The following is a 20866-nucleotide window of genomic DNA, read 5'->3' as shown; positions in this document are numbered from 1 at the left end:
TCTCAAAGGCCCAACAATGGGGCGTTTACAGGTCCAGGTGAAAGGTCGGACCTCAAACGACTCAAGGGATCCCCCAGAGGTGACTCACCCCAGTGCCCCCTTGAGACCCAGCCCTGGGGTTACTCACTAGTGTGGGGCGTGAAGGAGGGGTGTCGCGTGGCCCCCTGGGATGCGGCAGGCGGTGGGGGCGGCATGCTGGGGGGCGTGGCCCGGGGCTGCGTCTTCACCTCGGCCGGGGAGTCGGGCATCGCGGTGGCCTTCTCCTTCCTGTCTGCTGTGGGCACCACCGGGGGTGGGGGACGGAAGAAAGAGACAGAGAGCAGGTTAGTCAGGCCGAGGGGTAGAGGGGTTGGCACACCCCAGGCCCACCTGGTTCCTGGGTGAGGCCTCGAGCAGCTGGAGACCGGGCAGGGGACACTCTGCCCACAGCCCGCCCTGGAGAAGCCTCAGGTGTGCTCACAGGTGGCTGGCATCCCACCCACCTGGGATCAGACAGCAGGATGGGTCAGCCGATTTCAGGCGCTGGAGGGCATAGCTTCAAGAACCCGGGCAGCTAGAACAGGCCTGGGGTTCTCATTGTGGGGGTGGCCCTTGGGAGCTTGGGTTTTCTCAACTGCAGACCAGGGAGTTGGGGGCACCCCCTGAGGCTGTGGTGCCCCCACTTCCTCAATTAGAAGCTCCTGGAGGGCCTGTGTGGACGACCTCCCCACCCCCATTTCTGATTTTGCAGGTGCGGGGCTGGCCTGAGACTCTGCATTCCTAATAGGATCCCAGGGGAACCCCCGCTCAGAGACACCCTAGCATTATCCATTCTAGAGCAGAGGCTAAAAGGCACGTCTGGGGGTCTTCCCCGGGGAGAAGACTGGGAGGCGGGAACCTGTATTTTCACCATTTCCTGGCCCAGGCAACCCCTGGGGACCAGCCAGGCCAAGGACACATTCGGTTTCAGGCCATTCTAGGCCTGGCCATCCAAGTGTGGTCCACAGAGCAGCAGGTCCTGCCCCGGACGCTGTGTCAAAGATTCCACAGAATCCCGCTGTGTCAAAGATTCTGATGCTCTGCTAGGAGTCAGGGGTGTGGAGACAGGGTGGAGACATGGAGAGACCCCGGCCTGACATGCCCCCGAGCCCCTGGGCCCACAGAGCAGGCCCTGGGAAAAGGCCTCTGGGTGACTGACCGTCCACACGATCCCGAGGCAGCAGCTGCCTAGGTATTCTCAGCTGGGGGAGGGAGCGAGCCTCTGGGCCGCCCCCCACCCTACCCGCTCCCACCCCAGCTCAGCGTCAGCCAGCATCAGGCGACCACAGAGACCTGGGAGGGCAGCTGGGACTACAGGTGGGCGTCCCCGCCCATTACAAACTGGCCAAGCCTGTGCTGCCCGCCCTTCACCCCCGCCACTGCCCATCCTGCTAACCCTGATGGGGTCTCACCGGGAGCCAGGGTGTGACGGGGCTGGGCTGGACACCTGTCAACCCATTCACTTCTTCCCCTCCTCCTCCCAGGGGCCCCATGTGATCTGGGCCACCTGCCTCCATGGACAGTGACTGCAACAATAAAATGTTTGTGTCCCAGACTGAGCAGACCTCCTTCATTGCCCCCACATCCTCCATACCAGAAGGAGACACCCACAGCACCCCGGGGCCCCTGGGATTGGAGCAGAAAGCCCCCTCCTCGCTGGCCCCACAGAGGGGGAAGCAGGCGGTCACCGGCAGCCACCGGGCCGCACAGCACCTGCTGTGCCCTCAGCTGTCCCCCCGCCGCCAGGCGCCCTGCCCCCCGCCGCCGCCTGTCAAGAGCTGACGGCCGGGCACACGTGCGCTGCAGCTGTGCGGGCCTGTCAACACCATGCCTGGCTGCAGGGCCGGTGGCCAGTCCCCAGTGACAACCAAAGAAGGCAAACGTGGCCAGCGCCACAGGCCCTGGGCCACCCCTGTGGGGTGCAGTCCTGCCTGTCCTGGCCAGCCCTTCATCTGACCAGGCCACCCTGGGGCAGGCAGTCCCGCCAGCAGGCTGTCCAGGGAGGGTACTCAGGACGCCAGGCTGGGACGCTGGGGACATGGCCTGTTTTGACCTTTCCAAGCCCTTCCACACTGGGGCTTCGCTGGAGTGTCACAGGTGAAGCAGACCAGAGACCCTGGCTCAGGGGGCATAGGGGAGGGGTGGACTGAGTGTGCCTGTGTCTCATGGAGCCTCTCACCCATCCCTCAGGTGTCCACAGACCCTGAGGGCGAAGCTTCAGGCTGCCTACCTATGGAGGAGACATGCCTGCACTTGGCAGATGAGTCATGGCTCCTGTTATCCTCAGGAAACCCAGCACGGGGAATGCTGCTTCCAGCCCCGTTTTACAGGCACAGAGAGGTGCAGCCATCTGCTAAGGGCACACAGCATGCATGGGTGCGTCCCTGCAGGGCATGCAAGTCCGCAGGGTTTCAAGGACTGGTTTGCATCAATGCGAACTCTCCTTGCAGGAGAGGAATCAAACCCAGGTGGATGGAGGCTTCAGGTTAGTGGGGGTGCATCCCCACCTCCCACACTGGGCCTTGGGTCCCTGGGCTGCACACAGTGGGGCCACGGGTGCAGGAAGCCTCACATATGTTGAATCTTGTTTGAGTCTGGCTCTATTGCCTGCTGGCTGTGTGATGTAGGGCAAGTCACTTCACCTCTCTGAGCCTTTCTACTCCTCTGTAATGGATGATGGTGAGCTCTCAATGCAATCAAGAACAGTTTATGAAGCAATGCAAGTGCTAGAACCCTGCTCTTGAGGTTGGCCTCGGCCTAGATCCAAAGCAGAGCGTGCCGGAGGCCTCAGGGAAGAGCAAGGGTGGTGTGACGACTGCAAGGAACAGAGTGCACGGGCCTCTCTCTAGTCGTGCAAAGAATCCAGACGAAGCTGGCGGGTAGTAGGGAGCCCGTGAGGGTGTGCACAGGCATCGCCTCTGCCGCCTGAACCCTCAGCAGCTTCCACTGCACATGGGGCTCCCCGGGGCCTACCCCCAGCCCTCCTCCCACCACACCCATCTCCTCACCCACCCCTACACCCAGAGCTGTGGTTCCGAGCCCCCACCTCCCCCCATCTCCCCTTCCCTCCTGGGTCTTCAGCTCTGACCTCACGTCCTCAGGAGAGGTGCCCCATATGAGGGTCTTTGGCTCCCCTGGAACGTGATCCCCTCTGAGACGACCCTGCTTCCTGACCGCTGCCCCCCGGGCCCAGGGTCTCTGGCTGGGCTGGCACTTCCAGAAGGCTGCCCGTGCACATGCCGGAGGCCAGGGGAGGACTCAAGAGTGAGGTCACTGCTGGGCAGCCCTCTGAGAGGAGGGGCTCCCTGCTCAGAGCCTGGATGGGGCAGGTCAAGGGTCCTGGCTGCCCCAGCCCCAAGGTGGACCGACCTGGGGGGCTGTGGATGCAACCATAGCTCACCCTGGACACTTGCCTCCTCGGGGCTGGCCAAGCGAGGACAGTAGGGTGTGAGGGGGCTAGAGGCCCACCCTCCAGACGAGCGGCTGCCTCTAAGCTGGGCTCCTCGTGTCTACATGGGCACACTTGTCACCCACCTCCCGGGGTGCAACATGGGTCAAATGAGATGGAGAAGTGTGCTTAGCAGAGGGCAGGGCACCCACCATGGTCGCACCATCATGGTGGCAGCTGTTAATTGCTGTTATTAATTACTGCCCTCTCTCCACCTCTGCAGCCCTGCCTGCGTGTGGAGGCCAGGCCTGCCCGTCTGCCAGCCTGCATGGTCTGAGGGCACACGGCTAACAAGCTGCCAGATGGGCAGCCTCAGTCTCCTGAGCACCGGCCTCCTGACCAGCCCCTAGCTCCTTCTAAGGCCCACAACCCCCAAGGGTTCTGGCACAACCTGACTGCCTGTCTGGCCGCCCTGTAGGGCCACCCAGGGGGGACCCTGAGCTCACAAACCAGCGTGAGCAGGAGCTGGCCAGGTCGTGGGGGCTGGGGAGGGGCCCACTGAGTGGTGCTGAGGGCCAGGAGGGGGGCAGCTCCCACCGCCGTGAAGACTCCTGAGGGTGCCAGCATGGTCAGCTGGGCACAGCTCCCGGTGAGGTCCAGACTCCACCCAGAAGCCTGAGCTGGCCGTGTGGGGCCGCTCTCTCCCCTCCCCCATTCTCAGGTCCTCCGCCCTCCGGGGTCCACTCCCAGGTGTCCCAGCCCCGGGGGAGCTGGGTCCTGTGCCCTGCACGTCCACGCAACCTCTCATTACACCCTCATGCCCTCCCCAGAAAGCGCCGTCAGTCCCTGTGCCTGCCTGTGAGAGACATTAGACACATCTGTGGGACACCCCCCCAGCTCGAATGGTCCCCCCATACCCACTCTGGGTCTGTTTCCCCACTCCTGATTCTGAAGTCATTGGGGACCCTCAGTCCCACATATGCCCCCACCCAAAATCAGGATATCCCCTGCACAAGCCCCCTTTTAGGGAGCTCTGACTTAGCAGGTCAGTGAGGGGGCCCTGGCAGCTGAACCTATGTCTAGCTTTAAGTTCTTTCACTTTTATAAGATTAACATATAAATAACAGCTCCCCACGCGAGGGCTTGGCACGTGTCCCATGCACATCAGTGTGCCCACTGAGGGTCCCAGGCACGACTGTGACCCGGAATGCCACGCCCTGAGGGAGGATTCAATGCGTCTCCACAGGGGCCCCCATCAGGCCCATTTGTGGATGGGGAAACTGAGGCTCGGGGAGGACAAGTGTTCAGGGTCTCAGAGCCTGACAGACAGCAGGGCCTGAGCCCAGGGCTCTCCAGGGGTGCCTCAAGCACCAGGCCCCACCACCACCTGGGAGATTAGAAAGTTCTGTAGCCACCTCATGCTCCCTGGGGAACATCACGTGGGCTGACCAGACATAGAAAGGGTGGCTGCCTGGGGTTTGAGGCTAGGGTGGGTTTGCTGCTCTGAGTCAGTGGGTGATGCCCTGGGTGCCCCAGCTTTGCAGCAGGTTAAGTGCGAGGACCATCTTCCCAACTCCCTGGGCTCTTCCTAGATGTTCCAGGGGAGGGGGGAAATTGGAGCAGCCTTGGCATCCCTGGGCCTCCGCTGGCCCCATCAGCAGTCAGGGGCCATGGCGTCCACAGGACCCCATGGAGAAAAAAGTGGGAGATGGGGCGGAATTGGAGAAGACATGTCTGGGCTTCTCCCTGACCAGGGTCCCTGTCAGCTCCCCTGGAGCCCACAGAGTGCCTTGCCATAACAGCGGCCCTTATGCTGGTGTGTGGTGGGGGGAACTCTCGGGGTGCTGGCCCCTTCCCTGTGGTCCCCTCCCCGTGTGCTCAGGGGGCAGGAGTGTGCCGGGGGCCCAGCCAGGAGTCTGACCGTCCCACAACATGGCAGGCAGCCCGGCTCTGCTCCATCTGACACACACGAAACAGGCACAGAGAGGATGGGTGACCCGCCGAGCTCACACAGCCGACAGGGGGCTGGAGGTGGCCCAGAGTCCTACCCACCCGAGGCCTGCTGCTCCCTCATTCGCTCCTCTTTGAACTGTCCATCCCTCAATCCTGGAGGGTGGGGGCCCCCATGGTGTCCTGATGTCTGGCTGCAGTGCAGGAGCCAGAGGGTGAGAGGGGACAGCCTACTTGGTCACAGCCCCACCACTGGCCCCGGCTCCAAGCCCTCGAGAACATTCCCAGACCCGGGCGGTGCTCCCCAGGCCCCTGGGGACCCTGCGTGTTTCCCAGACAGTGGCTCCAGTTCCCACTAAATGTCACTAACCCATCGTCAGAGGAAGCCGCTCTCCGGGGCCGGGCGGAGCCGGTGGGAAAGAACACGGAATGTGCCGGAACAAGCCACCCCATCCATCATTGTCCCTGTCCGCCTGTGTTCCCAGCCCGCCCTGCGCGGCTGAGAACTGGCCACAGCCCCGCGCTCCCAGCCCTGGGGTTCTAGAACCCCAGGAGGGGTTGCTAGATGCTAAGGAGGGGGCCCTTAGCATCAACACAGCCCATCCCCCACTGGTGCTGTTGCGGAATCAGGGCTCACTTTGGCCTCTCGTGGTCTGACTCTTCCTTCATCTCATCTGACCCTCACAGAAGTGGCAGGAAGTGGGCAGGTAGGCCCAGTACCAACAGGTAACCCTGCTCCAGGGGCAGGGCCCTGACTGTGAGCCCGGCCTCGACCTGTGCACCCCACACAGCCCCTAGCCTGCTAGGTGGCCAACAAGGAAGCCCAGGGCCCAGAGGCCACTCTCTGCGGAGTCTCGGGCTGTGACCTGTGACATGCCCAGACCCTGTTCCTGGCACTGACCTGCAGGCAGGCAGGGTTCCCCAGGCCCGTGGAGGCTTGGCAGGGAGCCCTGCACCCCAAGGAGGGGCCCTGATCCCCGGCCCCAGTGAGCGGGTGCCCCTGGGCACACTGCCCAGCCGCAGCTTCCACAGCTGCAGGTGGGGACGAGGACAGAGCACCAGTGGCCCAGGCCCTGACGTCCTGGCCTCCGCCCCGTGCTGGGGAGCAGGCCGAGGTCCAGAAGCTCCTACCAAGGCGGGCAGAACGCTGGACTTTCCTGGAGGCAGAGGGGCGAGCTGGCCCCTAAGACACGTCACCTGAAACCATTACCGGGTGGCCCCTGCCTCTTGGCGGGCATCCTGAGTGCCCTCAGGGACTTTTGTGACTGGCCGTCCCCTCCCTGCCCTCATCTCCCACGTCTTTGTCTGAATGTGACTGTCTTCCTCAGTGAAACAGTGTGCAGGGCAGGGCCAGGCACACAGCAGGTGCTGCATAAACGCTGTGGAGTCAGGACCAAGAAGGGAGATGGCCCATGGATGGCAGGACAGTCCCGCCTCCCAGCTCCACAGGCGCTCTTTCGCCGAGGACAGCCCCGATTCCTCTGCCCTGTACATCGGCCAGGGACTGGAGGGAACCTCCCTGGTCAGGTCAGGTGTCCCCTGGAGCCCCGTCCCCGTCCTCCAAAGGTCCGGGGGTGGGACAGCAGCGGGCTGGTGTCAGGTGTCGGGAGCGACGGCAGGCACCACCTGTCCCCAGCGCCTCCAGGCACACTCTGTCCTGCTCAGGCCAGACTCTCCCGGGAGGATCGCGGCGTCCTGGCCTGCAGACACTCTGCCCGGGGCAGGGTACAGCTGCCCGTGGGAGGTGCCCCTCTGTGAAGGCCGCACCTGGGCTTCCAGGATCCTGACCATGAGCGGGGACTCCGCTGGCAGCCCTCGCCAGTCCTGGAGGAAGACGCACTACCACTGGGTTTACAGATGGGACCCCGACACTGAGAGTCGCAGAGAGCTACGGGCCTCCAGGGTCCAGAGACCACCGTGCCTCCCACAGTGTCCCAGCTCCCTGTGCGGTACTCGGGGCCTCACACAGCCTCATCCCATGTCCTCCACAATGGCCTCCAGAGCCAGCACCTTCCAGGCTCCTCCATGGGTCCAAGCCCCAGGCCAGGTGGGCATGACTGCCCACTGAAGCAGTGAGGAGATCGAGGGGGCAGAGGTCAGGCTTCCTCCAAGGCCGCAGCTCCGTGAGGCTGCAGAGCCCTGACTACAGATTTCCTCTTTTCTCCCACTCTTTCCTCCAAGACCTTCTATTACAGCACCACCATGAGCCCCAGAGCCCCCTCCTAACTACGACAGCTCCGGAACCTCCAGAAGCCCAATGCCACATTTGTGGAAGAGACAGAAGGTGGGTGTGTCTGAGGGGATTCAGGCCTCACAGCGCTCAGGGAGGGGCAGCTTCAGGGCATCCCTCCTGGGCAGGACCCACTGGAAGACACCCCCACATGTCAGGGGTGGACCCGGTGGGGCCCTTGGACCCCAGCGCAGTGCGCTCCAGCATGGGCGTGGTCCCCTGGCAGTGACAGCACGTGGAGGCAGGAGCCGGCTCCCCTGGCTCGCAGATGGCCCTCCTGAGCTCTGAGCGTCAATGGGATCCTCCTGCGTCCACGTGAGGGGTGGACATTGTTCTTCTCATGTGGTCCCAGGCAGGCTTCTGGCCGTGTAACTGTTGGGCCAACCTTGGAAGTCATGAGCAACACAGCAGATGTGGGTAGTGCAGCAAGTCTTTCCTGAAGGCCAGCCCAGCCCAAGTACCTCCCTACACTGCCTTCACCCCTACCCCCGGTGACAGATTCACCTCCTCTGAGCCACTGACCACTGCACACTGCACACCAGCCACTGCAGGGCCTGGGCAAGGTGGGACAGGTCCACTGCCAGCACACAGGGGCTAGCAGGAGGGGGGGGGCAGATATTTTGGGGGGGCATCTGAGCCTCCATATCGCTGCTTGGGGAGCTTCTGCCCCCAGAATACCCTCCCTTCCCCTCAAGGCTTCTTGGAGGGTAGATGGGGACTTGTACTCCTGGACCCTGGGGATCTGGAGCAAGCCAGGCAATCTCCCCAACCAAGGGCCAAATTCCTGGGGCAAGGAGGGGCACGGACTCTCCTGGAGCCTCCCAGTGGGTGTGTTGGGGATGGAGGGAAAAACCAGGCATGCACCCCAGGAAGCAGCCATGACTCAGAAGGGACGGACAGGGCTCCCAGGCTGAGGCAGAGGGACTCAGGGAGCCCTGAGGACATGGGGTTGACCCCCCACATCAAGATGGGTGGGTCTGACCAGGAGGCTGACCCCGCCCTCACCCTCCAAGGCCAAGGTCAGGGATGGCTTGTCTTTGATCCCCAATGCTCTGCAAAGCAATGAGAATTTTCAGGGGGGCCACAGCCCTAACAAGTTCCAGGCGCTGGAACTTGGACCGCTGCCCACATCTGGTTTCAATCAGCCTCCGCCGCCTGATGAATCAGTGATAATACACACAAGGATTAGTGTTTCCCTCCCTTGGTCCAGGCGGCCCTCCCACCCCCACGAGTGCTCCAGCCACGTCCCCTGGATCCTCTGCCCAGCCCTTCCCAGTCCTGGGGTCTGACCGGGCTGCTGTTCCTCTGCCTGTTAACGCTGTGACCCTTCCCACTACACAGTGCTAGGCCTCTCTGGTCCTCCTTCCCCCAGGGACCCCATGATCCCCTGGGCCTGTGGGTGACAACACCAAGGATGCTGGTTGCCGTGGCAACATCACTGGACCAAAAGCCAGGAAACCTGCTCTGTGACAGACTGTGAACTGGGGAAATCACCCCAGCATGGCCCAAGCCTCAGTATACCCACTGATAAAATGGGCCCGTAACTCCTGCTTCTCAAGGTTGGGGGCAGGTGATGGGGGTAGTCTTAGACAAAGGACCAGAAGGGGAAAGGCCACCATGGTGCCCATGACACAGAGGTTCTGACTGGCCTCCCTCCACCCTATCTCAGCCTCTTGGCCTGAATGTCACTGACTTTTCTACCCAGGACTCAGTTTTGTCACCTGTGAGATGGGGACAAGAGCAGAGCCCCTGCAGTGGCACAGAGGGATGGGACAAGCCAGCGAGAGGCTCCTCTGAAAGACCTGGGTGCTGAGCGGGGCCCAGCTCTGATTGAGATGGGCTGCCTTCTGCCGGGAGTGGTGTATATGCCTGGGTGCTGAGACCTCCTCATTCTGATAAAGCCCAGACAAGTAAGACCTGGGTTACAGACAGGGAACTGAGGCTCACAAGATGCAAGCCTGGGTCACACGGCTGTCACGTGGCAGCTCCCATGCGTGTCCAGCATTCTGGCTGACCCACTGCTGGGCTCAGGCAGGGTCATCACTGTGGGCCCTCAGAGCCTGGCCAGAAGGGTGGCCGGGAGGGTCCACAAGAGGATGTCCTGCCGCACAGGGAAGACCCTCGCAGCCCCAGAGGGGACATCGCGGTGGCTGGGCTGCCCCCTGTACCAGCAGGGGATTGCGAATCTCGCCAGTGCTGGGAGGGAGCCACCCTCCTGGACAGGAAGGTCCCTACCATCAAGATGCCACCGAGGTGCGGTGAAAGTGAACCAGACCCAGTCTCACCACCATCCTCCAGCCCAGGGTCCCCTCAGAAAGGGCCCATACTCTCCTGACCTGACTGTGCCTCCAGTCTGGGAGGCCCGGCTAGACTCTCCCGGGCGGGCTTGGGGCGTCTCCACCTGCTAGGATGCTCCCCTGTGCTCCACAAGGTTGTTCCCTCCTCACTCAGGATCGAGCCCAAATGTCCCCCCTCAGAGGACCCCTGCCCTTCCCACTGCATCACCCACTTAATTTCTTGGGGAGCACTTGTCAGCACCTGCCATCGCGGTCTGTGTGGGTCCTGTCTCCCCGAGGACATGGGCCTTGTCTTTCTGTGCACTGCGAAGTCCAGACCAGCGCCGACACCTGGTGGTCATCGAGACGCTGCATGCAGGTGTGCTGACCGGCCTGTGAGAAACCCAGAGAGGCCCCGCCTGCCCCTGTGCCGTCTGGGACCCTGGCCTGTTGCCTTGGAGGCTGTGGCGGGAGCCTGGGCAGAGCTTGGGTCAGGAGCTGCCCCCTGCCCGGTGGCCTCAGTGGGCAGCTCCCCCATGTGTAGGGCGTGGGGACCAAGGAGCTACTCTGAGCCTACCCATCATCAGTAAAGTTCGGTTATGGCGGATTAAGATATCCTTCACCTGGGGGTGGATGCATCACAAAATGGCCTCAGTTCTCCTCCCCAACCACATACACCCCTTCTAATGTGACTGCAGCTCTTCCCGCCCAGCTGCTGTTGCTGCTGCTAAGTCACTTCAATAGTGTCTGACTCTGTGTGACCCCATAGACGGCAGCCCACCAGGCTCCCCTGTCCCTGGGATTCTCCAGGCAAGAACACTGGAGTGGGTTGCCATTTCCTTCTCCAATGCATGAAAGTGAAAAGTGAAAGTGAAGTCGCTCAGTCGTGTCTGACCCTCAGTGACCCCATGGACTGTGGCCTTCCAGGCTCCTCCGTCCATGGGATTTTCCAGGCAAGAGTACTGGAGTGGGGTGCCATTGCTTTCTCTGCTTCCCACTCAGAAATGGGCTCAATTCCCTGCCCTTGGATCCGGGCTGGCCAGGGACTTGCTCTGGCCATTAGGATGAGGCAGGATGATGGCAGTCAGCTCTGAGCTGGACATGAGGCAGTCAGTACCTCTGGCTGTCCTGCTGAGCCTGCTGAATGGGAAAGCTCACTTGGGCGAGTTGGCCCAGCTGCCCTAGCTAGGGATCCAGGAGTGTGAGGACCCGGCCACACTCAGCAGAGCTGCCGACCTCAACCCAAGAGCAAGCCCTGCTGGGACTGCCCAGATGAGCCACCCAGTGGGACCCTATGGAGCCTGAAATCACGTGGTGGGTACCTTCACTTTGGAAACTGCTTTTCAGCACCCACCAGCCTGAAATATTGTGCACCCATGGCTCAGTGATTTGCTCTGAGGCAGGGAATCAACAGAAGAGCAAAGAGCCCAGCATCGGCAGCAAAGGATAAGAATACTCACTGGCCACTGTCACAGAGGTCCATTAGGAGGTCAGGGGGCAGATCCACACAGCAGAATACTACACAGCAAGGAAAAAGCACACACACAACCCCACACACCAATTTGTCAAATGTCACCAACACGTGGCTGAGTGAATGACACCAGACCCCAGAGAGGATGGGCCACATGCCTCTACTTACGGGCATTACAGTCAAGGTGGTGGGCCCATGACCGGCAGTGACCCGGGAGAGGGGCTCAGGGCCTGGGGCAGGTCAGGGAATGCTGTCTGTTAACCTGCACACTCTGAACCTTCATGCACACAACACTTTTCTGTGTGATGTGTTGTACTTCAAATAAAGAAAAATCAAAAGAAGTAGAAACACATGTAACTCCATCTTGCAAATGAACATACGTGCAGAAAATGACAAGAAATGAAAGGTGACCACAGCTCCTGGTAGAAGGCCGGTCAGAGCCATTATGTCTGTGCCTGTGTTTGCAGAAGGGGTCTGAGGGTTTGGTTGGGCCGAGAAGCCCAGAGCTGCAGCCACGTACAGACGCTCCAAACAGAGTGGGGCAGGGGTGGGACTTCCTTCTCAGACGAGCTGGGATGGTCATGGAGCTGGGTCCGGGATGCCCTGGTGCTGAGCAGAGTTCCGAGGTGGGGAGGGTGGAGCGCGCTTAGCGGCTGGAATGGAAACCCTCCCTGCTCTCTGCCGGCCGCAAACGTGATCCAGATGTCCCCTGCTCGCCCCGCGGCTGGCGCACGGAGGGAGCACATTCCTCACCCAGCTGCTGGGGCTACGCTGCCAAGAGCAGCTCCCGAGAGCTGGCGGGGGGGGGGCACCCACCATCTGGGCCGCCTGCCGTGTGTGTGTGTGTGGGGGGTACCAGTGGAGGGGAGGGCCGCCCTCTCCCAGCACCTGGGACCAGCACTCTGGGGCCCTCTCCTGTTCCCCCATGCACACCTGCCACCAAGGGGGCGTGGCTCAGCTGCAGGCTGGCACACCCAGCGAGTGTGAATGGGCTGTGACAAGAAACATGGTGGACCCTGGGTGGGCTTGAGGGGTGTGGGCATGTGGACAGAGAGAGTCACGAGTGACTGAGCAGAGGTGGGTGGATGGTGGATGGGTAGGTGGATGAGTTGGGGGGGTTGCATCCTGACCAAAGCATGACACAGAGCCCCCTCCTGGAGCTCAGTGGTGGGTACACAGGCCAGCCCAGGAAGTCGAGTAGTAGTGGGAAAAACCCAGCTTTGGGGTCTGGCAGGCCTGAGTCCAGCCGCGGCCTCATCACTCGGGTGGCCTTGGCCAGGCTTCCTCCTCTGAGTCTCCTCAACTGTACACTCGGGCTGACGTCACTGTCAGGATCAGGCCAGTGCCTGTTAAGCCAGCTCTCTGCTTTGCTCACATACACACCTGGCAGGGACGTGAGGGGCGGGGGACCCTGAGACCCCAGGAGGCGCCCCAGCAGATGGGGGTTGGGGGGAGGTCCTCCTAGAGCCAAGGACCACCTACAGTTAGTCTGAACAGAAGACATGTCCCCCGAGGGGTTGTGGCAACATGGGGCAGAGTGTGGGCAAGCGCATTTCCTGGGGGAGGGGTGCGACCCCAAAAAAGACCACAGGAGCCCCTGGAATACAAGATGATCCAATATGTACAGAGTGTCTCTAGAAGGAAAAAGAAACAGCCCCTGGAGAGGGGCAGCAGGACCCCCTCCTCTCGGCCTGCCTCTTGTACCAGCAGCACTTCTAAAGTAATTCCTGATTTATTGTTAAACTGCCTGCTGCCCACCAGCACTGTGCCCACCCCAACTCTGACCAAGACAGACAACTACAAAGTTTCACTTAACAGATACACTCGTCCAGATCACTTGTTTTCAAGAAGGAATTGACAAAACTCAAGGAACTGCTCGGCCAGGACGCCTCTGAGGCCAGTCAGTGCTCAGATTCGCATGAAGCAGAAAGTCCCGCGTCAGCGCTCACACATCTGGATCGGGTGCTCGGGAGTCAGGGAGCCTCCCGAGAGGAGGAGAACCTGCACTTGTGTGCACGCCTGAAGCCAGGAAGGGCGTCTAGCAGAGGCACAGCTTGGGGAAGTCGGGGCAGCGGGAACTCTGTGCACGAAGGTGGGCAGCGATCAGGGAGGCTGGGGGCTCTGGAGACCCAGGCCGCATGGTTAGGGGTTCCCCTGCTGGCATCGAGGCGCCACGGAAGGCTGACCTGAGTCCTAGAGCATGTTCATTGTTGGAAAGCATGCAGACTGGCTGCATGTCACCTTGAACTCCCCAGAGGAATGTTGCCAAAATATAAACTCATTGTGCTGCCCCTGCGAACACTAAGCAGTATTTAGGGCTGGTGGTTCATCCCACATGCACACCCCTCTGAGCGCATCCCTGAGAGCGAGATGATCCTCCCACCAGCTCCAAGCCACAGAACCGCCGCCCTCGGTACACACGGCCTGTGAAGGCCCCGATGACCCATGATGGGAGACATCAATGCAGGATGCTGCCCCCAAGCTGGAGGGACCCCAAGTGGTGAGAGGCACCAGCTGGAGCAGGTTTGAGGTTGGGGCTGAGTAGGTGGTCTGGGCAGGCTTTGCTCAGGGGACCAGGGGCGTCTCCGATTCTCACGCCCCGCTTTCATAAGGATGACATGAGAGCTGGTTTGGCTCAGCTGTGATGAGTGTCACCCTGACGTGGTGTGTCTTGGTGCCCACTGCGGGACCCCCGTGGATCTGGCGAGATGCCCAGAGACACCCAACCCCTCTTCTATGCTCTCAGTTCCTGGATATGGAAGGCCCTGCCCAGGGCCCTCCCAACCCGCATACCCAGGGACCAAAACTGGCCCAGGAGAGACTTCATCGCTGCAGGGCCCCAGACCCTCCCATCCTCCTGCCTCTGTCTTCATGGGCGAGGCTGGGGCCCCTGAAAAACTTGCGCTTCTTTTGGCAGAGAACGTGGTAAAGGTGGGAGGGGAGGCTGTAGGGATGTTTACATTTATGTCATTGTCATAATTGTAGTCAAAGCTCACAACACTGGGGAGACCATCACTGCCTCCCTTCCCAGATGCTCAGAGAGGTTGAGGTCTGCACCTGAGGTCACACAGCACTGGTGCAGGCTGGAAGCTCCTGAGAATACCACCGGCACCTCTGGCTGCAGCAACTCTGTCTGCTGCTCACCTCAGATACCTGCGGTTACTCTTATGACTGAACCACAGCCATGCCAGAGAGGCCTGGCAGCGTGGAAGGAGAACACTAAGCCCCAGCCTCTCTAGTGTCCTGGGTGCGGAGCTCTGGGTGCCAAGCTCTGGGTGCCATCTTCCCAGGGCCCTTCTCCCAGAAGGATTCCAAACAATCCATATTCCCAGGAACCATCGAAATGTTCCAGAAATTCCAATCGTATGTCACCCCAATGGCACGGCCCAGACCCTCCCCTGCAGGGGAGGCCAGGAGCCTCTGGGGTCCCACGTTTTCTGGGACCCTGGGGTCCCAGACCTCTGGGGTCTGCCCGTTTTCACTGCAGAGAGCTATCTGTACGTTTGTTGAGTTCCACGGGCCATGTGCTTCACCCGCGTCACCTCACACAACTCCTGGAACCCCACTATTTCCTACTTTCAGAGTCAGCGACGTGTCCCGTGGTGAGCATGGCAGCTGGCCCAGCTTGGGGTTTTAGTCACGCGGGAAAGGCATGTTCCCAACCGCCCAGCCCCCACCCATGGTAACCACTGTTGACGGGTCTATGGACCCCTCTAGATATTTCCGTGTGAATATAACCCTCGGTACGTGTACTCGCAAGGAAGGGGCAGCCACGACGCATACCCGTCAGCTCTACAAGCTGCGAGTTTTTCCGACGAGACCTGGAAGCTGTATGCTCAGTCCAGCCTCAGGTTCCTCACCTGTGAAATGGGGAGATGAGCCCCACCCCCCAGGGTTAACAGGAGCTGGAGAGTAATAACCAGCATACACAGCAGCCAGGCATACAGCAAGTGCCAAATGAGTGCCAATCTATAGACAGGAGTCACTCTGAGCACTCGCTTCTTGGAGGTCCTCCTTGGAGCCCTCTAAGGCTGACTCCGCTCTTCCACCCAGGGACATCCCCTAAAATGGCCAAAGGGTTGGACTCCGGGAAGACAGGGGCTGCTGGCCGGACACCACAGTCCCCAAGCTGGCCACGTGATGGAGGAACATGGAGCTGCCACAAATGCAGGTGGAAAGGAAGCCCCCCTCCCTGCCCAGAGGAGCCCCTGGCTTGGCTGCACAGGGTCCCCTGCTATTTCCCAGCCCTGCCTCCCATCCTGCTGGGTGGTCTCCCCGGCCTTGGCCCACCCACCCAGGAGGTCAGAGCCCCCTTGGGCCCTGGGGATGACACCACAGCAACCCCCTGGAGAGGCATCCCTCTAAGCTGGTGTCCCCACAACCTGGGAACAACCTCCTTCCTCTGGATATAAGGCAAACAGAGTCCTCTGGAAGCAAACCTTTTAAGCAGATGTTTCCTCTTGGCACGCACCTCCGGGCGGGGCCTACTGCTCTCACATGGAGGCACAGGGGAGACCGAGTGATTTCAATTCTTCTTTTTAGGAAGGGGGAGGAAAATATTTTAAAAAATGTGTTTTACAAGCCTGCTTTTGCCATTGTTTATGTAAACAGGTAAATTGTTTCCTGCCTCAATTAAAAACATCTGCCACATAAATGAATACCAATTAACTCATCCTGTTTTTAATTACTCTGTTAATTACACGCAGGCAGCAGAAAGGATGGCTGGGAGTAGGCGAAGTCGAGTGCACGCCCTCCCCCCAGTTGGCAAGGATCCGGACTGTGTCTGGCTCCTGGTGGATGAGGGTGGCAGGGAGGTGGTGGCGCGGTGCCAGCCGGGATTCCCTGATCTGGGGCTGCCGGGTGGGCACCTCCTCCAAGGGCCCTGGATGGGGGCCGGCCGGGGCTCCCAGCTCACTCTAGGGAGTGAGGAGCCCCCTCCTGCAGGCCCTTCTGCCCTCCCCCTTCCCACTCTCACCTCCTCCAGCCACTCTCCTCCCATCACTGGAGAGGAAGAAAGGGCCTTAAGGGGGCCCGTCATGTCTTGGCCATATTTGTTGGGGGAGAGGGGGCAGCTGGAGATGGAGGCCTGCACCCCCTCCAGGAAGGCCTGCCTGGGGCTGGGGGAGGGGAATACTGCTCTGACAAATGCTGCCTGGTGGCACCCTGAGCACCAGGACTGGGAGCCACCCCCGGAGCACCCCTCGCCGACCCATCACCCACTCTCCTTGTCCATAGCCTTCACCATGGTTTGTAATTTCTCTCCCCTCTCCTGCTTGCTTCCCTGAACCCGGCCCAGGGCAGGCAGGCAGGAGGCGCCCGAACATAAGTCTCTGAGTGAACCTTATCCAGGGGTGCTCACAGAGGAGGTGTCATTATTCCTATAGATGGGGTTGGCTTGGGAGAGGACCCTCTGAGGTGTCACATGGTTGCACCAGCCTTCGTGAGGGGCTGGACTTGAACCCAGCAGGAGCCCTACTTCCAGGATGCGTTTACTGCACTGTCAACATCACCAAGGCCAAGCTAGGAGTCATGCTGTCTCCAGGGGCTGGAGCTGCTGGGCCCTGGGGTGCCCCCTCCCCCACCTCCCACAGATGCTCTCCCCACCCCCTCCCAGGTTACATGGCTTACAGAAGCAGAGGTGGTCAGAGCTGGCTGGCCCTCACAGTTGCCCAGCTGGTGTGGTTGGTGGGTTTCCACTTGGCCCATCAGAGGTAGGCAGCAGAGCATCTCTGTGAGAATGATGCCACTGCCTGAGGTGGGCTCAAAGGGAAAGATGTGCCTGACATTGATTGGTGATGTCTGCCACAGCCATTGGAGTGTGCAGATTGACTCGCCATGTCTGCCAGTCGCATCACATATGGAGTAATAGGGAGGTACCAGGATCCAGTCCACTTTCACAAACAGTGCTCCAGAACAGAGAACAGTCTGCCTCTCCTACTGCCTGTGGGCACCTGCTCAGGGGGCTGCCTGCACCAGCCTTCACTGAGACATGGGTCAACAGTCCACAGATGGACAGGCCAGAGTCCAGGGGCCAACCCCTTCCAGGCCAGGTTCCAGCTCACAGTCCCCACCCAGAATCCTGTCCCAACCTTGGAGCAGGGCTGGGGAACAGCAAGTACCAAGTGATCCACAGTTTATTAGCCCATTTAATCCTTCCAACAGCCCCATGAGGCTTTTCTGTTATTTAATAGTAACAGTGAAATGTAAAACATGTTATTACACCCATGTTACAGGTGGAACAACTCACAGGTTCAGTAACTGCGGGGCGCATGGCTGGAAAGGGCAGGGCTGTGAGTCTGACCCCATCGTGCAGACATGCACAGGTCTGGCCTGAATTCACCCTGCTGCCTGGACCCAACCCACTCCCTCCAGATTTCCAGTCTCCCAGACAAGCGACCAGGGGCAGGCATAGCCTCCAGGTTTGAGTTGGGCATTGTCCAGTTTCTGGCCATAGGCTGTGAGCAAGTGCCTCCACTTGGCTTGGTCTCAGCATTTTCCCCTGGAAGACGGGGGACGCTCACCCTGCCTCGCAGCACTGGCATGAGCATACTGGGGCTTTCCTGCCAGCCTCTCTGCCCACCGCTCCCCTCCTGCCTCTCCTTCCAGGCAAGCCACCAGGCTGAACACCAGCATGTAGCTGGGCAGTCTCCTGAGCTGCTAGAGGCCGAGGCCAGCGTGGGTCAGGGCCTGCCCTGCAGGCTGTTGGGGAGCCTGCACCTCAGCCTTGCCCGGTGGGGGTCCCTTTCAACATCCATCAGTCATCCAGATACTGGGCCATTCTCTCTGGGGCCTTTTAGCCACTTTCAGCCATAAGACATGTCTAATAGTAGCTCCTGCAGCGTGCTGGGCAGCTGGGTCTGGTGTGGGGAGCCGCGTGCTGGCCCACCTGACCACATCTCCACACCTGGGGCTCACTGAGGAGCAGCCAGGAGCAAAGCCAGCTCCAGGGCTCCTTGGCAGCCCCTGTGTGGTTGAGAGGGCCCGCCAAGCTGTGGGGAGGAGCCCAGACTCACCGGTCAGGAGTTCAGAACGGTGGTGGCCACAGGAAAAGGGCCACAGGAATCCTCGGGTACAGCCCCCAACCGAGGTCTGTGGCAAGGGCACACGATGACCAGAGTCAAGGGCAGGGACTCTGCACCTCAGAGGCTGTATCTTCCCAGGGAGGGCTGCACTTCAGAGTTTAAACCTTAGTGACCTCCTCTCTGTGCAAATGGAAGACCCACCCCCTCAGAGGTGACAAAGGCCATGTGCGGCAGTTATAACAAGGGGCTGTCCCGCAGAAACCAGAAACCACCAGCCAGCTCACTGGTCAATCAAGTCCAAGGTTCAGAGTGTCCACATGCAACACCAGCCCCAAGGGGGAATCACTGTGCCACTTCTGAGGGGCACAGAGAGAGCGGGAGCCAGCCCGGGGTCACACAGCAATGGAATCACACAGCGGCAGCCTCACCCGCCAGCCCTCAGCCCTGACCCGGAGAACAGGCTGTGTCCCTGGTGGACAGAGGGTCTGTTTCCAGCCCCTCCTCCCCGCCTTGGACGGCCCAAGGCAGGCAGATGGGCCGGCGCTGGTGCAGCCGCGGTGGCAGCTGCTCTGGGGGAGGCGAGCGGGAAGCCGGCTCCATGCCTCCCTCCCCGGCGGAACCTTCTGGATGTTTTGACTCATTCCACCACATGGTCTCCCAGAACCCCAAGGAGATCTGGGGGTGGGGCCCTGCTGAGTCAAAACAGCCTTGGGGGTTTTCGGCAGAGGGGCGTGGCATCCTCCTGCTGTGCCTGGAGTCTCCCCTCTTGTCTCTGAGAAAGCTCCAAGGCCATCTCCCCATTTGACAGCAGGGAAAACCGAGGCCACTGCTGGCCCCTGGGGTTTCCCTTCTGACCCAGGGAGGCTCCGTCAGGCCTGTCCTGAGCCCTGGGGCACACGTGGAGTCCACAGCACTTCATCCAGGGCTGCACCTCATCTCCCGTGTTCCCCTGGGGGGAATCTTCCCAAGGCATAGAAATGGGGAGACCATGGTGGCTTCAGAGGCCGCGGGGAGTGCCCAAAGTCACATGACACCTTCTGTCTGGTCAGTGTGAACATTTTCACAGGGACATTTATTGTAAAACAGAACGACTAAGGAGGTCCTGGTGCCTTGGATGGAAAATCTCTCCGTGTCCAGAGGCCTCACCCCAAGTAGTGGGGAAGGGTGTGCGGGACTCTCTTGCTCCTCTTTGACCAGGGATACCCCACGGCGGTGCAGGTGTGTGAGCTCAGGCAGTTCAGACTTGCAACTCTCCAGCACAGCAAGCTTCCAGGGAGCCAGCAGGCTTGACCCGAGCGGCAACCAGGCTCAGTTGTGGGCTATTCCAGCTCCACCCCCTTGGTTGCCAAACCCCTCAGGATGCCCATGGGGCCTCCTAGTCTCTGAAATGTCCATTTTCTGACCCTCTCCAGGCAGCACAGGGTTCAGGGAATAAGCGACTCTCCTTCCTCTCCTCCCACATGAGGGACCCCCGAGGCCTCGGGACAGATGGAGCTGGAGCGCCGGCGGTCAGCTCAATCAGGAGGATGGAGTGAGCGCCAAGCCCACCAGTGGTGGAACCACATAATAGCCGGCAGAACGACAGGACCGGTTTTGGGTCCCTCACCCTGGGCTCCCACACAAAGGCTTTGGCTGCTGGCCACAAAGGCACAGCTCCGGGCAGAGATCTCCCCCAGGGACAAACTGGCCACTGCCGTGCAGTCGTGAGGAGACATCAGGCAGACCCCCAGGGTAAGCCAGGATGCCTGCTGGATCAGCTCTACGAGTCTTCAGTGCAAACCCCCGGTGCACAGGAAATGCATGACGTTTTCATGCCTTAGTATTTATGCCACCACCTCCACCAGCTGAAGCCCTCAATGCCCACAGGCAGCTCCCAGGCCATCCTCCATCCCCTTGCCCTCCTCCCTTGTGCTTCTCCTCTCCACCTGCAAGGCCGCCTTGCTGGCCCACAAATGTGCCAGGCGTGCTCCTGCCCCAGGGCCTTTGCACTGGCTGTCCCCTATGCTAGAGGGCTGTGCCCTGGTGGCCCCCTGGCTGCCTCCCTTCCAGGCCTCAGCTCAATGTCACCTACTCAGAAAAGCTGCATCTGGCAAGGACAGGCCCCACCTCCCAGACCCAGGCCCTGTCCATTCCTTGTTTCCTTCGTTTATTGTCCATCTCTCCCCAAACAGAGTAGCAGCCACACGAGGGCGGGTCCATCTGCTGGATTCCGGAATAGCGGCCGACACATGGCAGGCCCTCAGTCGCTATCTGTCAAAGGAACAAGTGCCTAAACCAACTACGTTCTCATCAACAGTTTATCTCATCTAAGTGTCACCCAGCTCTGAGCTGGTGCCTCACAGCCGCTGGGCATGCACTGTGCCAGGCAGCAGTGACTCCTACCCTGGGGTCAGCCTCCTGGGCTTCATCCGGGAAGGAAACAACAGTTGGAAAGGAGGGTCATCCTGGGAGGGGCACCCATGGGCAGATGTGAGTGGTGTGGGGGCGTGGCCAGTGCCTCTGGAGTCAGAA

The 20866-nt window shown here is 60.6% G+C and overlaps 1 protein-coding gene across 7 annotated transcripts in view; it reads right to left on the bottom strand.

Moving 5' to 3' along the window:
- The window catches only part of CBFA2T3 (CBFA2/RUNX1 partner transcriptional co-repressor 3), a 77855-nt gene that overhangs the window by 20224 nt on the left and 36765 nt on the right, over positions 1 to 20866 (bottom strand). For 5 of the 7 annotated variants that reach the window (XM_070388543.1, XM_070388544.1, XM_070388550.1 and 2 more), the window contains exon 2: positions 128 to 274. In XM_070388543.1, coding sequence (XP_070244644.1) covers positions 128 to 274 — 147 coding nt within the window. The remainder of the gene's footprint in view (positions 1 to 127; positions 275 to 20866) is intronic. The other 2 variants (XM_070388545.1, XM_070388549.1) reach the window with 1 other exon arrangement.

The sequence above is a fragment of the Bos mutus genome, chromosome 18, assembly GCF_027580195.1.
Source record: "Bos mutus isolate GX-2022 chromosome 18, NWIPB_WYAK_1.1, whole genome shotgun sequence".
NCBI classification, from domain to species: domain Eukaryota; kingdom Metazoa; phylum Chordata; class Mammalia; order Artiodactyla; family Bovidae; genus Bos; species Bos mutus.
The sequence above is the reverse complement of the archived record's forward strand: the minus strand, read 5'-3'. Positions and strand labels throughout refer to the sequence as shown.